The 16631-nt window shown below is 55.1% G+C and overlaps 1 protein-coding gene across 4 annotated transcripts in view; it reads right to left on the reverse strand.

Moving 5' to 3' along the window:
- The window catches only part of FLT4 (fms related receptor tyrosine kinase 4), a 60177-nt gene extending 44021 nt beyond the window's left edge, over positions 1-16156 (reverse strand). For all 4 annotated transcript variants that reach the window (XM_042790392.1, XM_042790391.1, XM_042790390.1 and 1 more), the window contains exon 1: positions 15953-16156. In XM_042790392.1, coding sequence (XP_042646326.1) covers positions 15953-16010 — 58 coding nt within the window. In that variant the 5' untranslated portion in view covers positions 16011-16156. The remainder of the gene's footprint in view (positions 1-15952) is intronic.
- Between the last annotated feature and the right edge of the window lie 475 nt (positions 16157-16631).

Consider the following 16631-nt stretch of genomic DNA (forward strand, 5'->3'; position numbering starts at 1 on the left):
CCTGGAGCAACACCTTTCCCCTTCTCATGGTGGGCAATGCCAGTGGTGAGACAACACTCCCCTAGTCTAGAGATCTTCATCCATGGACCTCAAAGCCCTGAAATGTCACCAAATTAAAGTGTGGTGGATCTGTGTCCTCATCATTTTGTGAGGATATTCCGAAGCATCAGATGTTTCTTTGCTCCAACTGGTGTAGGCTGTCCTCCTTCAGGGGACATAAGGGCCTTATAATTATAGGAACTCTGTGAATACTCACAAACACAGAGGTGAACGTCATTATTGGGTGTCTGATGCCTCCTGTTCCACACCAAAAGCGTAACAAGATGTTAACTTTGCCCTGAGACACATGTGGATAAGCTGGTGTATGGAGACAGAAACCCCCCAAGCAGGGACCAATATGAGGGCTGAGGAATGGACCACCAGAGTTGGTAGAAACGCTTTTATTTTTTTGGCATCAGCCTTAGAGACACTCTAAGCACAGTGGGTCTGCAGCAATGCCAGGTGAGGAGGAAGGATGTCCAAATGGACAGGGAGTGCAAAAATCAGGGCTCTCCTCCAGCCTCAGCACCTGCAGCCAGCAGAGACCCCAGCCAAAGTATCCCCCTGCCTTCCAGGCAAGCAGGGAGTGGGACGGGGTGGGAAGGGACGGGAGCAGTGCATCCTGCGATGGCAGCATGGTCCCGACACAAGCAGAAGAAGTCACAGCCAGACCAGCAGCACCGTGAGGCCGGGTGTTCTCCCCTGCTCCCCCAGCCCCTGGCACCACGGCCACACAGCCAGTGCCTGTGGCTCCAGCCAAACAGCCCCACAGCCTCAGTCCAAAAAGCTGCTCTGGCCTCAATGCATGCACTCCAACAGGTCCGTTTAGCTTCTCATTGCTCATAAACTTTAATTAACTGGTTCTTTTCTGGCAAGGCACAAAAATCTCATAACCACCTGCACTGATGGGGAATAAGGCAAAGAAAGTCACAAGCTCTCTGGGCTCCTTCAGATTTTGGACTTCCAAGCTGGCAGTCTCATCAGGGGACCAAACCAGAGGAGCTTGAAAGCAAGAGCCACTTTCAAGAGAGCTGGGCTGTCCTGAGGAGCAAAGTTACCCTTGTATCCTGCAGCCCTGATCGCTTGGTGCCTCCAGATTTAAATCAGGGTATTTCACAAGCCAGCTGCCCCGAGGCAGCAGAACACACGGCTACACACAATGCCAGACCATGCAGGCACCTGCTTTTGGGACTCTGGTCTGCAGGGGCACAGCCACCCGTGCCCTGGGGACCTGCCACCACGTCATCCCAAAGAGGGGTCAACAAGCGCCTGTCTGGGAGTGTTTATCTGTCTGCCTTTCTCCCTCCGCAGGAAGCACTATCTCACCATCGCCCTGCCTCACTCCAGCCCGGTTTCCTGCTCCATCCTGCCAGGTTTACCCTGCTTTTTCCTCCTCCCCTCCCCCTGCCTCACGGCTGTCAGGCCATGTTTGCATTTCTGTCTCCTGCCGTCTTTCCTCTCCCTACCCCCCCGCCCCGTGCTCACTCCCTACTCCATCCTCCCCAAGAGGCTGCGTCCTGAGCCAAAGTTAGCCTCTGTCAGGTAGCCACATGTCCGGCCTGGGGCAGCGGGTCAGCCGGGGCCACCCTGCAGACCTCCTCCAGGATCTCTGCTGTCAGCAGCCTGCCCGGGCCCCAGGGGAGCCGGCTGTTTGCTGCTCTTGCTCGGGCGAGGGATGCTCCTGCACATCAGAGAGCTCGTTTCCCCTCGGCAGCCCGCCGGCCCACCCTTTCTGCAGCGGGCCAGGGGCTGGCCAGACACCGCTTTGTTTGGTCCCTCATTCCCTGAATCGCTCCGCGTTTGTTGGCTGCCTGCTCCTGCCCAGAGAATCCTTTTCCTGCCTTTGAGATAGAGGATGCTCCAGCCATCTGTGTGTTTTATTTCCTTATAGAAACTAACAAGCCAACGATTGCTTCCTCTCCCTGACATTTTGGAGGGCAGCTTCAGCTCAGCGGGATGCACAGGGAGGGGGAGCCCAGCGCCTTCAGACAGGAACAGGACCTATTCTGTCCACAGGATTCACTCCCCAAGGGCCAGAAATCCTCAGAACTGCCAAAATGCTGGTGGCAGCTCCTGCTCTGCCAACGCCGCAGCCCTGCAGGAGCCCATGGAGAGCTGCCCTGCTTAGCATACATAGCCATCCCTCTTCCAGTGGCCCCTATTAACTGCATGGCTAAACCCTTGCAAAACTCAATTAAAATTATCCTCCCACATCTTAAGGACTGTCAGGTTGCTTCTCTTCCTGTTTTAATTTACTTCTTTCAAAATCTTGCCCTCCTCACATTCTCTGGCCCTGCAGGATGTGATTAACGTGGCGTAGAAAGAGCAGAGGGATCGGATGGCTTTAGGGGACCGGTAACAGAAATTAGCATCATTCATTACGTCTCTAACCTCAAGGGACCCAATGGATGGTCCACAGCTCATGTGAAAGGAGTGTTGGTCCAAATCTGGTACCTGACAGACAGGCATTGCCAGCACAAATGGATGGCCAGGATGGGCCAGGGACATCCCCCCACGGGCCCTGGGATCTCTGGGCAAGTCGCCTGGGAAAAGATTGTACTGCTGCTACCTCCAGTTAACCTGTTTGGGACTGCTCAGGAGTTGCTGACTATTGCAGGATGCAGAGTTTAATTCCACCCAGTGTCTATCCAGGTGTAATGCTGGGGGCGTTACTGGCCTGAAGTACCTCTGGCAGCAGTGGGTACAGACCCATGGGACACTAAAGAGATATCTTTGGCTACTGAGAAGAAATGATAGCCTATACAGTGACAAAGGGTAAACGACAAAGGGCAATTATTATCCACTGCTTCTTACACTGTACCTGATGAAGTTATGAGGCAGATAACAAAGTACCTTTTCAGGCAACTCAGCTAAACTGTGGATTTTGCCACTGTGGGATAACTACAGAGAGAATCACAAAGAGAGGGATAAGATCCTGGAGGACAAGCCACCGACGGCTCTTACACAGTGATCCAGATGAGACATTCAGGTCTAGGAGTCTCTAAACTGCACATTGCCAAAACAGAGCAGGTGCATTAGGGCAGGATCCCCCTGCTCACACCAGGGCATCGTCCCCTTTCCTGAAGCCCCAGCTGCCCACGCTGAGGCTGGTGACATCTCAGGCAGAGCCAGGAGTGGCTTTACTGCATGGGTGCAGGGGAAGAGAAAAGCCTGAGAAGCAGCAGAGAGGAGACCCTCATCTTGGAGATCATTAACTACAGCTCCATCATGAGCCCTTCCCAGAGGCCCAGGTGAAGCTCCCGTTGAAGCAAGCTTCAGATGTGCTGTTGGGGTAAGATGGAGTTCAAGCTAAGTGGGGCCTCAGCATCTGACTCTCGCTGGGAGATGAAGAGGCAGAGGCAGCTGACCGGGAAGTCAGACAGAGCCCGAGGGTCAGCACTGAGCATGGAGAGAAAAGGGCAGCAGCATTTGGAAAGAAAAAAACAAGTCACAGGTTCACTTTTTCCTTGATGTGTGTGAGCTTAATTGCTGGCCTTTGAAGTTTAGCTCTTTCCAAGACTGTTGGCTTATGGACAGATGGAACAGAACACTGAAGAAACCCCTGTACCCCACTCAGAGCAGGTTTTCCCCATGTGAGCAAAGCCTGCAGACCCTGCCTGCCTCCCACCCAGGCTGTGGCATCCAGGCTGACTGTGCTGGGCCATGCAGCTGGACTGGGAGGCACTGTGTCAAGCAGAAAAGACCTGCTTCTCCGTCTTCATGTCCCTGGATTTTGCATCCAGATGTTTTCTACTCAGATGTGAATTGAAACCAACTCAGATCCCTCAAACCAAACAGCTGCCCTGGAGCTGGCAGTAGCTGTTCTCCTCTGCAGCACAACCCATCCTCAAGCTGATCTCCAGCTGCTAAGTGTGAGAGAAGCTGATGAACAGGGTAAGTGTGAAAAAACAGTTTTGCAATTAGATGATTATCTTGGCCTTGGAAAACCTGGATTTAGTTCCCCATCTGCTCCATGCTCCCTGCAAGCCCATCATGCAGCTTCTTTGTACTTCCATCCCTGCCTGAGCCACAGAGGGTAGGGCAGGGGGAGCTGGGCTGGTTTGTCTTGGAAAAAAAAATATACTCAAACAAGAAAGGAGGAATCCTTATTCCTTCTAATGAAAGATAACAGTGAACAAAGAAAATGGATTTATCCCAAAGCCAATGCAACATGAAAAAGCTACATTAGACGTGGATGGGTCCAGAAAGGAGGAAGCACAAGCGAAGTGCAGGAGGAATTTAAACTTCCTGATTAACAAATCAGGGTTTTCAAGCATCAAGTATAATCTAAAAATAATAATAATTATAAAAAAGCAAATGGAAGACTGGTCATGGGCGTGAGAGTGAGCTGCTGCCTGGGGGGTGGGAGAGCACGAGCCCTCCTCCACGGCGCAGCTTCTCGCATGCACGCCCGCACGTGCGCACACGCGCATCTGCACGACCCCTTCTGCTGCCTCTGACGGGGTGGGCACAAGGGGAGGCAGGAAGATCACAGGCACAAGCGCTTCAAAGGAGAATTAGTCATCAGAGGTAGCGGCAGAGGAAGGAAGCCTCAGGTACGAGGTCAGACGTGCACAAGCAGAGAAGGCTGCTGGAAGAGCTCTGAGTGCTCACTGCAGATCTAAGAGCCCTCCTGGAATCTGCGTAAGCAGGACAGGAGGTGCAATTCCCTGGGGTAAATTCACCTACAGCAATGTAGGAGATAAGAAATTTCAACCCTCATGGAAGACACTCCACAGCTTGGCTTTCTGCCATCCTCAAAAGCAGCCGGAGCTGGTCAAACACTGAGCCTTCCCTGGTGTGGTTAACAAAAATCTTACTCTGCTCTCTGCAGGATCTCCAAGAGGGACGGGCTCTAGAGCGCACAGAAAAGCTCTCTCCCCTCATAGGGCTTCGCTGGGTTGCTCCTCAACCCCAGGTCAGTGATCCATCTGCTCCCTGCTGGGCCAACAGACTTGAAGATGGAGAGACTCAGGGTGCTGGGAGAAAAGCCAGCCCCGCGGGCCTGTCCAGGGCATCGATGGCAAGTTACAAATGCACACACTCTTGATTTCTCTTTGCATAGAGCTGTGACCGCAAGCCAGGACCTGCTGCAGCAGGAGATGATAATCATCATCTCAGAGCCAAAGTGTATCAGGGCATTCGCGTCACTTGAGATTAGCTGGCTGTTTAACATCTGCACAGATTTCTCTCTCCACCTCCACATAACACCCCTCACACAGCTATGAAACTCATTTAATTCCCTTCCAAGAAAGGCTGAGTTGGAAATGCCACACTTTGTATATCATAGCACAATTCCTACGATGAAACACCCAGCCTAAATGGCAGTATTGGCCTCTGGTACTATTTGAAGGCCAGTAAGCTAAAACACCCTATGCTGCTTTTTAAAAATAGCTTACAAGAGGGTTACCAAGTTTCATAAACACCCAGTTACTCTCTTGTTAATACTCAGAGGTTGGCTGTTGTTTTCCCGTTCAAAGGTGCTTCCCTTGCCACGCAGCTCAGCGGGGAGAGCACGCAAGCAGACGCAATGGGAAGGAAGCGTTTATACATGCTAATGACTTCCACCAAAGGAGCACAAGCACTAACAGGGAAATTGTGCTAGAGACAACACGCCACTTCCTTGGCTGTCCCTATTTGGTCACCACAAGGTACTTGGTGCCCAGAGCCACGGGGTGAGGCTGGGGATGGCCTCCCCAGCCCCATGGGAAAGCCAAGGCATGAACAAAGGGAAGGCACATTGCTTTGGACCACAAGGGCAGGAGAAGCTGTTTGGCAGCAGGGCCGTTTTGGCACCACACTGGATCAAGGGGGCTGAGGACAAACACAGGCCCTTTCCCATTCCCAGCAGTGTGGGTCTGGGGGCCAGAGCCCTGCCAGGTGCTGTTCAGGCCATTTCACAGGTTTTCTAAGTTCACATAGGGCCCTGTTTATTTTTCTTTCTTTTTTTTTTTTTTTTTTTCTGAAATCTACTATTGTATTAAGAAGTGTTTTTCTTTTGGCAAAGGTTACTGTGGGGCCAATGCTGTGCAGAGTCTCCTGCCTTCCATCACTGCTATAACCTCTGAGCCGGAGCTCAGCCTGGCCAACATCGCTTATCTTCAATGAAGGCAGGCTTGTATTTCCACTGCCTTATAAAAAAATGGATCTCGGCACTCCCCCTCTCCCCCAGTGCATTCTTTGAAATGCCACCCAGGCCTTGTTATTGCTGGGAGGCTGGAGAGCCAGGGATTAACTGCCTCAGGCTGCATTAAGGCTTTATTTGTCTAAGCAGCTAAGGGTGAGGAATGGTCATAAATATTGTGAAATGTTGAATGTTGTGGAGGGGCAATGCAGGCACCATCATAGCGGGATTTGCATCTCGGTCTGGGCACAATTCTGGTGTGACCAGTGTCATTGGAAAGGTTCTTGTCTCCCTCTGACACAGGAGGCTTGGGGGACATCAAAAGCCATCCTCATGTGTTCGAACTGGTGGCATTAAGCTAACGCCCATGCCTTCTGGTTTCCTCCATTAGTCCTTGTAGCACATGAACAAGTAAATGTGGTGGATCTACCTGACGAAGCGGGAAAATCCCACTGCAACACTGTCACCCAAGGGGACACATACTGGGTCTGAGCCCGTCTGCCCAGAATGGGACAGTACGGGTTATGCTGTGACTCCACTGGTGCACTGGGACGGCACGGCACAGAGAGGAGATGAAGACCAGGGCATGCCCTGATCCCATCCCAGCACTGGCAGTACTTCCAGACCCAGCACTTACAGACAGCAGCCCAGGACCTGCTGAGTCTGATAGCTTGGCAACCGCCAACAAACCAAATGAGGAGTCATCAGGCCCAGATGCACACTACATTAGCTGAATTGCTTTACAGAGGCATCGCTGGGTAAGTCCGTTTGCAGGCAAGGTGGCTGCTTCCCCCGCAGTTTATCCCAGCACAAGGGCTGTGTGCTGCCTGCCCAGTGGCACAGGGATTTTCTTGGTGTGAATGCGTGCATCTCCCGTGGGGGCATTCTGCTCCACGGACGGCTGGCACGCTTTCAGAACATGCCGTTAAACTTCTGCCCTTTGCTTCCCAAGGGCTAAGCACTGCAGCGTGGTGAAGGGATGATGGCCACTTAGACCAAATAATGCCTCACTGGGGACCCTGCTCAGGCTAGGACAGCCCTCTGTGTGAGTGATGGACTTCTGTGGGTGCTGAATGCTGTCACCTCTGCTGGATGCTATTTTGCTTGCTGCCATCACTCTGAGCTGGCAGTTTCCAAATATGAGTATAAACCACAATTCGTGCCCAACCTTCTTGCTCTAGTAAATAACAAGATTTACTGTCATCCATGGAAACATTGACTTGACCCTCACTTTTGTCACTATTTGGGGTTTTTAGGTCACTGTGTCTAACATCCATCTCAACTGAGGCCAGTACCCCAGAAATGGGGAAAACAAGTCACAGATGGAGAGCCAAGCCCAGAGCCAAAACTCACTGTCAGCACACAGACATGTGTCTGTGTAGATGCATACATGCTTCCCCCAGCCAACACGGGACCTTCCATATGTGGGGAAACCAATGGAGGGTTTTCCAGGCTCTGATATGCAGCCCTGTGCTTTTTGTGGCTTTTTATTTTTTTTTGGGGGGGGTGGTGGTGCAGCATGTGGAGAGCAACACATGAAACCAGTATTCCTTTTACAGGCTTCCCTGCCACACGAAGAGCCCATGTGCCTCTAACTCAGAAAGCTAATGGTGGACCCCAAAACCCTCTGTGGGTCTCCTGGGTCTTGTGAATGTGCAGACAGACCTTCACAAACCTGTGGAGCCACTACCCAACTTGGGGTACCTGGCTGGGCCCTGTGGGTCTGCTGAGCCCCGTTAAGCCCTGCCAGCGGCTGAAACGGTGAACCAGCTGCAGGAGGGGTGCTTTGCATCCCCGGAGAGGAAGGAAGGGGACCATGACCCAGGTGGGAGGCCTGGCTGCCATGGGTGCTGCTTGCTGGCTAGTGCCAGCCACTCAAAAAATCCATCATGAGCTTGCAAATTCTTCATAAGCTTCCCACGTGACACAATTACCCAGGGGCCAGACCCTGAAGCCCTTCCTTCTCTCTTTACTCAGACCAATCTCCACTGAAGTCATTGAGGCACTGGCCTAAATAAAACTGAAGCACTTCAGGATTTGGCCCAGTAATAAAAACTTCCTTTGTTTACTGCTCTTTTCACATGATCCTACTACCTCCCAGCCTCCTCCTGGCCACATGTCCCAAGACTGGGGCCACCAGTTATTTCAGCTGATGCTGATCTTTCATTTTACCCTTCACCGGACCGTGCCTATCCCCTCATGAAGCTGCAAGATGCTGAGGTGGAGAGATCCAGGGCAGTTGGTCAGAAAGAGGATGGACACTGCATGAAATGCAACCTGGCAGAGTGGCAGTGATGGTCCTGGGGACACGCATGTGTGTGGACACCACGCTAGCTGGGAGCAGTCTCAGCCATCACCTCCCGAAAGGCAATTCCTTCAACACCTCTTTGAGGATGGGATGGAGTGCCTCCAGAAAAGTCTTTCTCCCTGCCACTGATTGCGGGGCAAGTGCCTTAGGCTATACACTAAACCTTGATGTGATGGGGACTGGTGAGATGACTCCTACCCAGGAAGGTATAGCAGGAAGTTAATTCATCTCACTGCAGTGGCAACTATGCATCACCCTAGGAAGTGACACCATAAGAAACGTGTAATTTTAAACAACTAACTTATGAATTATGAATTTTGTTGCTTTCTCTGCCTTGGAATAGCCCAGAGGATGCAAAGCCCTGTTATCCCCCATGGATACCTCACTCCCAGCACAGCCATCCAAAATGCGCACTGGGGTTTGGAGCAGGAGCTCCTGCTTCCTTCCCATGTCTACCAGCCTTGCACACACCTGTGGCACTGATAGAGAAATATATGAACAGAAGCGGACTGATGCAATAATTCCCTTCATACCAATCTCCCTGCCTGTACTGCTTGATAACAGAAAGCAAACACAAAAGGAATTTGAACTTAGATGAAGTGAGAAGCATGTGGTCCTGAGGTACCAGCACAGTTTGATGACCTAAACCTCAATCCTGCAACTCACGGATGCTCAGGTAGGTGACCTGGTCATATAGCAGATTGCTCAGATTGCACAGAAACAAATCCTGTGAGTTCCTGCTGAGGTCTTCAGTCCTTCAGGGAGATTTTTAATATTGCTCAGCTAAAACTGAAATGGTCAGACGCACACCTTGGAGCATGCAGCTCTATCCACCCCAGGAAAGACAAAACTCTCCGAGCAGCAGAGGACCAGTCATCTCAGGGCCACGATGCTGTAGCGTGGCCCTTGCCAAGGTCTGTGTGAGCCCTGTGCCCCCCAGCCCAGCTGAGCCGGCTCACCGTGCCCTGCATCCCAACACGGAGCACAGCGACGCCAACCTGTGCACTGCCCAGACTGAGTCCAACGTCCAGTCCGGTGGCAAGGGCTGCCTTGCTTAGGGGTTGCTCTTTAAAAAAACACAGTCTCGTTGTACATTCTGCCCTTTTTAAATACATTAATTGCCATGGAAACAATGATGTTATTGGTATGGGAGCAGCCTGGTGGCCTCCACAGATGCAAGATAAAAATCAATGGATACATCGAAATACAGGCTGGTTTTCAGGACCTTTTGTGGTTTTGGGGCTGGTCACCATGGGCACATATAAGAGAATGGCTCAGACACTAGCAAGATGCCATCTTCTATGGAGAGAAAACTGTGGACAATAAAACCTGTAGTAACATCTCCTTTGCAGTGTTTATCTGCTCAGTCAGAGCACCCTTGTACAGGAGCTGGTCCCAGCACTGATTTGTGCGCTCAACTCCTGGTGCTGGTCATCACTCCCAGCTCCTGATGAAGCATCCCAGCCCCGCCTGCCCTTCGCATTCTCATTGCCAGTGAGTGGAAAGCCTCACCTGCTCTCAGACCTTTGCAGGGTGGCTTTGCTCCATACCTCCCCTCTCCCCATCCATGGCCCTTTCCACCAGCTCAGATGAAAGAAGAAAATGCTGATATAATATATATATATATATGCCATTGCTTCTTGGCCTTGAGAGTCTTTTAAATAGCAATAAGGGGGTTTGTACACAAACCAGCACAAAGGGAAGGGCTGCCAGTGCCCTTCCCTCCCTACCCGCAGCCGCCCCCGAAAACCCAGTGCAAAGGGCAGCCCCGGCTGCCTGGCTCTCCCCTCCTGGCGAGGAGGAGCGCTGCCCTGTTCCCTGCCGTGCCGCCCATCATAAAGGGGTCCCTGAGCTGTTATCAGGCAGTGACAGTTTCCGCCATCAGATTCCTCCTGTCCGTCAGGAAAGCTAAATAAGGAACGTCGTTCAGGCGGCTACAGGAAGAGGGGAAATGCAGGGACATCCGGCCCAGCTGCCAATTTTTCCTTTCCCATGAACCACCGCTGACCTCCACCAAGGGAGAACCTGGACACCCAGCCTGGCATCGGCACCGCTCGTCTTCGCTTAACCCTTCCCCAGGGGGATGCCACGGCCTCGCCACGCCGTGCAGGGAGGCCTTGGTGGGGTGGTGCGCGGGGGCCACGTCACCGGCGCTTGCACCGCAGACCGAGGCCGGTGGACTCAGCACGCCGGCCGGCGTTTGCCCAGCCAACTGGAGCCACGGCCGGGAGAAGGCTTAACCCCTCCGCGCCCACCGGCAGGTGCGTGGCTACACCTCGCCTGGCGGCAATGGGTCCCGAAAGCACCACTGAGCTACTCTGATCGCTTCCCTCTTTGCATGCACTGAGTCCGGGAGCGGGGTTGAGTTTATTCTCTTGCTTATCCCTCTGTAACCGAACTCGTGTTTTCCACGCTCTGCCGAGAGTTGTAACCAGCTATGGACTGGCTGCTGCAAACAGGTAAAAAAAATCTCATCTCTTTCTCTCTGGCCACTCCAGGGCTCTACCCATCAGTAACAGGGACCAGGATGGTCTGCAGTCCACTTGGCTCTTTCTCATGGTCCTTCCTGGGGATAGCCCTGGCGTTCTTGCTGCCTTTCACTGCACAGAAGCAGAGCAGGGGAGCAGCAGCCCCCTGGTGATTATGTGCTCAGAGAAGGGGAGACCACAGTACTTGCTCCTCCGAGTATCTCTTGCCTTTCTCCACCACCCTGTTCTCTGTGTTTCCCCAGTTTGTGGTCTTTTCCTGACCCCCTAAACTGATCCTCCCTCATTAGCACATGACGGCTGTCCCATGGCACCTCCAGGTTTGGCCCGCAAAGCCTGCACTGGAGAGCCTCGCCCTGGAAGGAGGGGGCAGAAACACAGCAAGAAAAACAATTCACACGTGGGAGAAGTTGTAAGGTGAAATACAAGTCACTGGCTGAAACCTGTTTCTGCTACCTCAGCAGGGAAATGACTCCAGGAGAGACTCCCTGCTTAATATCCTCAGCTTATAAAACTTAGTGGGAGTTTCACCACCGGCTGCTGAGGGGCCAGGTTTTCACCCTCCTTCTCCTGAACTTGCACCTAGAGATGGAGCGATTTGCCCGCAGCGGCTCAACCAAACGAGCGGTCATGCTGGGCTCGTGCCTCCTTGCCGACTTGACCATAGGCCATCTCTGCTTCCACTATTTTGCATTAACAATGAGGCACCGCAGATGGGCAATAATACTGTGTGCTGAAAACATCAGAACTATTTTGACCAGAGAGAAAAAGCCCCCCTGGGACCCAGCTAACCCTCTCTTTTAACAACATGAAACAAGAAACAAAGGTCCGGGATAGCCAGAGGCAATAAAAACCCTGGAATTAATTTAACCAGTCACTAGATGCCAGTGCAGCTGCAGCAGTATTTCTTTTCCTAATGAAGGACAAAAGATAATTCCAGCTCTGGCCCAGGGCAAGGCTCTGCTCTGGTCTCCCCAGCAGACACTGGCACGTACCAGGTGGTCGTGTTGTCCCCCATGGCACTCAGCTGGCGTGGGATCCCCGGGGGGCTGCATGCCCGGCTCCCCACTGCCCCTCGCCTGCGTGGAGATTTGCAGGAGGTGCCTGTGCGGGGTTACCTGGGGCAGGTCAAGGCAAAACACAGCATTGAGGACCTCTGGCTCGCAGTCTAGGGTAGAAAGGGGGCTTTTAGCTTTAATAACCACTTGTGGATTTTATCCTTGCAAACACATGTATTTTTTCAGTCACAAGTGCCCGTGGACCCAGGCAAATGTCTAACACCCACAAGGTCCCATGGTGATAAGCTCCACTGCTGCACAGTGGCCTGCAACAAGCCACCGGCCCCCCACCATGCTCTGCATCCTCCCAGCACGGGAACCCGCCAGGAACTACCTTCTCCAGGCGAGCCGGGGTTTTGCAGCCCTCCATTGCAATGCCCTGGCATGTCTTTCCCAGTGGAAGAGCCCGGTGATGTTTCATCATTCCTCACCCAGAAACTACCACGACTGCTGCTCCTCTGCTCCGGCTCCCCCCTCTCCATGGGCTGTTCAGCCTGGGGGGGGTCCGGCCATCACAGGGCTTTCTGCTTCCCCCCACACCTACAGGACCCTGCAGGATCCCCATCACCCCAGGCTTATTGCAGCAGCTTTCCCCCACCACTGGGTTTAAATAAACAGTCCCCCCAAACTGGGGGTGAGGGAGCACCCCCAATTTGCCCCCCATTGCTTGGGGCCGTTTCAGTCCAGCAGGCTGAATGCAAAGACGTCACATTCATTTGGAAACTTCTCTGCTGTGCCAGCTTGAGTGACTGGGGAGAAGGTGGGTGAGATGGGTGCTATCTCCAGGGCTCACGTTGCTCCCCAGAGCTACTGAGTGCCAGGCAGACCTGGGGACCCATCAAGACCACCCCTTCTGCTTGGCAGCCACTCTGCAAAGCAACCCCCCAAGCATTGTGGATGCCCCGTACAGCATTAGAGAAACTGCTGCCTGGCCACAGCCCCCTCCTGCTGCTGTTCCCGTGGGATCCTGCTCTCCCTTTCCCTCCCCAGGAACTGCCCCGGGACACTGGGAACAGCCTGTTCCCTCCTGGCCGGCCAGGAGCACCTGCCCTTCCCACGCCTGCCCTGGAAAACACCGCACCAACACGGGGCCAAGAGACACCCCGGGGACAGCCATCTCGTGTGGAGCAAGCCCACGGGCGAGAGGCAGAGAAGTGGGGTGGGAGATGCCAGAGGAAGCCCCCTCCCGCCCCGCCTGCACTGGCTGGGGACATTGTGCTGCCAGGGGAGTGTCCCCCTGGACCAGACGTCAAACTGAGCTCAGCAGCTGTTTGTGCAGGCAGAGAGCTGCAGGCCGGTGTGCCCGAGCCAAATCCCAGGGTGGTAATTGCAGCCCGTTCCTCCAAAATTGTCCCTAAGCAGATGATGGGGCACGAGGGCTGTGGCTGTCCCCTCCCCGGTGACCCTTGGGGACCACGGGCTGCACCCCTTCCATCACCCACCTCTTCCTTGGACGCTCTGGCTCTGCTTCATCACTAACAAGCGCCTGGGTTATGCCAGAGCGGGATTTGTTGTGTGCTCGTGGGCTTTTGCATGAAAGGGTGTTGCTAAAACAGCCCATATTTATTACTTGCAATAAAGCAACTGCTTCAAATCCCAGCTGCGAAGGCGAATGTTGCTGCTGGCACGGTCAGTGTGGGGCTGTCCCAGCACCCAGCCGGGGAGGTCTGCATGATCTTAGAGGAGGGCAGGCAGCAATAGCCAACGTAATCGGCTCAGGTCCTACACAAGCACCAGCCCTTCCCTCACGCAAAGGGCATGTGCTCTCGTCAGCAGCAAGCCAGAGTCCCCAGCGGGATTAGTTGGCTGTGGGATGGTCAGTGCTGCTCCGTGCCTGGAGCACGGTGGCTCAGGGAGCCCAAGTTCTCGTCGCCGTCCACGAAGTGTTACCCCGAGTTGCCCTGGAGTACTGGGGCCGAACCTCCGCCTGCTCCCCCCATCTCCCTGCCTGCAAAGGGCAGCTCCCCAACTCTGCTCCATCCCAGGAGCAATGTGGAGCTGGGGTGGAGGAAGAGCCTGTGTGCTCTTACACACAACATCCCTGCCTAGCACTGGCCCATTTAATCAGGTACTGGGCACAGGAATGAGCAGGATGCAGAGCCAGAACAGACCTTTCATAATCCTGAGATGAATAGTTCACCCTTCCCAGGTGGAACAGTCTCACACCCCCATCCCTGCTTCCAAGCGGAGCAAATATTTGCATCTAGTTGAGATTATGGTTAATGAGGAATTTGTGGATCCTTTACACACTGACAAATTGGTAGAATGGAAGAAGAGGAAGCAAATCCCCAGGGTCCGATCCCCCAGTTGAGCTCCACGTTGCCCTTCGTCGCTGCTCTAATCAGGCAGCGCTGGAGAGCTTCAAAGCTCTGCGCAGCCCTGCGCTGACGAGGCCCACATATCACACAGCTGCACCGGCCAGAGCCTCCCAGGCACGGCTCCCCACACCTCCAGGAGATGAAAGAACCTGAGAACAGCTACACGATGCTTTACAAATTGCTAATAAGAGAGCTTTGAACAGCTGCAGCTCCCGCCGCGATGCCACCACCAGCAGCAGGTCCCTTTCTGCCCTGGCTTCTGGAGGTCCCTCATAAGCTCCAGCAGCCCGGTGGGTCCTTTGGTCCCATAGCACCAGAGCCATCAGCAGCATTTTGGGCAGAGCAGGTTGGCAGTGCTGCTGCTGGTACCTCACCTCTGCGGCCAGACCTCCAGCCCTCCCGTGAGCTCACTTCAACGACGGCAGCAAACACCACCGGTGACAGTGAGTCACTGAGCTGAGGCTACAAAAAATTCTATTTATGCTTCCAAAATTCATCTCTGCACGTTGCAAGCTTCCAGCATTACTGACTTTCTGGTGGTTTTGCTTCTATCCGGGCTGTAAATGCTTTACCTGGGCAAGCAGGATCTACCGTGGGAGAAGCTGGTGGGGCTGGTGCCCCGTCCCCACTGCCCTGGCGGTGCCCACCCAGCTCTGCTCTGCCCCAAGGTCTCTGCTCTCTGGAAGGGCATTGCAGCCCTGTCTCTGCTGTGGTCCCTCATCTACCTGACCCAAGCCACAACCTTGGGGTTTGACTCGCTGCCCAACAGCCTTTTGCCCCAGAGCTGCTACGCAAAGGAAAAACATTTCACCAGGATCTGCCCTGGGTGACTTCCCAGGCGGACCAGAGCTGCCAGCGACCGGCTGGGAGAGGCAGGCTGGACGGCATCGCATGGACCACCGCCTCCTCACGCCTTCCTCCCCAACACGCTGCCCGGAGCTCAAAAATTAATGACTCTGTGCATGAAAAAATAAATAAACAGAGCCGGGACCTGGCTTCCAATCTGCCGTCCCGGTCGGGCACTTCCCTGCGCACAGAAATCCCTCCTGCAAGAGCCCGGTGTGGTTTCTCCCTTCTTTCAGCCAGCACACCCGCGGCACGGGCATGGCGTGGGATCACCCACGGCCTCAGCCCCGCAGCCCCAGACCCCGCAGGGACAGCAGCAGGGTCCTCCCGTCCCCTCCTCTCGCTGAGGAGACGCTGTCGCAGCCGTCGAGGACACCGGAGTGGGCACCGTGGAGTGTCCCCATCGGGAATGAGGGACCCCGGGGCGGGCTGTGTAGGGACTGGGGGACCCCACGGAGGGCTGTGTCGGTCCCCGTCGGGATCGGGGAACCCCAGGCTGGGTTTACATATAAGGACTGGGGGACCCCACGAAGGGCTGTGGCGGTCCCCGTCGGGGCTGGCAGACACCGGGGCGGGGAGCGCCGGGTCACGGCACATCCCCGTCCGGGATGAGAGACGCCGCGGCGAGGCAGCGGGGATCCCCGCGGGGTTTGGGGGGGGGACGTGCGGGCGGCAGCGCCGGGTCCCCGTCCCGTCCCACCGGAGCAACCCCCGATCCCCCAGCGCGGCCGCAGGTGCGGAACGACCGGGGAGGGCAACCCGCGGTACCTCACCTGCCTCCGAAACAATGCCGAGCCAGAGCCAGAGGGGCAGCGTACAAACTCTCTTCATCTCCGGGGCTGCGGGCGGGTCCGTGCGGGGCGGCGCGGAGCGATGCGGAGAGCCCCGCACCCGAGCTCTGCTCCCGCCGCGCCCCAGCTGCGGCAACGCGCGGCGGCGGGCGGGGAGCACCGGGGCCGCTTCCTTTTCCTCCGGGCCGCCCGCCGCCCTCCGCCGAGCCCGCGGGGCGCCGGGGCGGGGCGGGGCGGGGCGGGGGGCTGCGGGCACCGGCGGGGTGTTTTCGCTCCCCCGCACCTGCGTGGGTGCGTGTCTCATCCCTGTCTTCCCCTTCCCCCCCCCCCCCCCCTCCCTCCACAGCTGGGTGCATAGGTGTGCATCCCCCCTGCCCCACGTACACGTGAGCACCCCCACACCTGCGGGCAGGTTCACGCCGACAACCCCCCTCCGTGGGCCTGCGTGCACCCCTGTGCATCCCCCCCCGCATCGGCATGCCCACGCAGCACCCTGCACCTCTGGGTGTAAATGTCCAGGCGTCTCCTTTCTTGTGCGTGTCCGGGTGTGTGCTTCAGCCCCTCGGGCCAGAGGGGATGCACACAAAAAATACCCCCTCACACCAGTGTGCACACACCTGGTGTGAACACACACACACCACTGCCCCCTCGCACAGGTGTG

Source organism: Tyto alba, unplaced genomic scaffold (genome assembly GCF_018691265.1).
Source record: "Tyto alba isolate M040663 unplaced genomic scaffold, T.alba_DEE_v4.0 Super-Scaffold_17, whole genome shotgun sequence".
Lineage (NCBI taxonomy): Eukaryota > Metazoa > Chordata > Aves > Strigiformes > Tytonidae > Tyto > Tyto alba.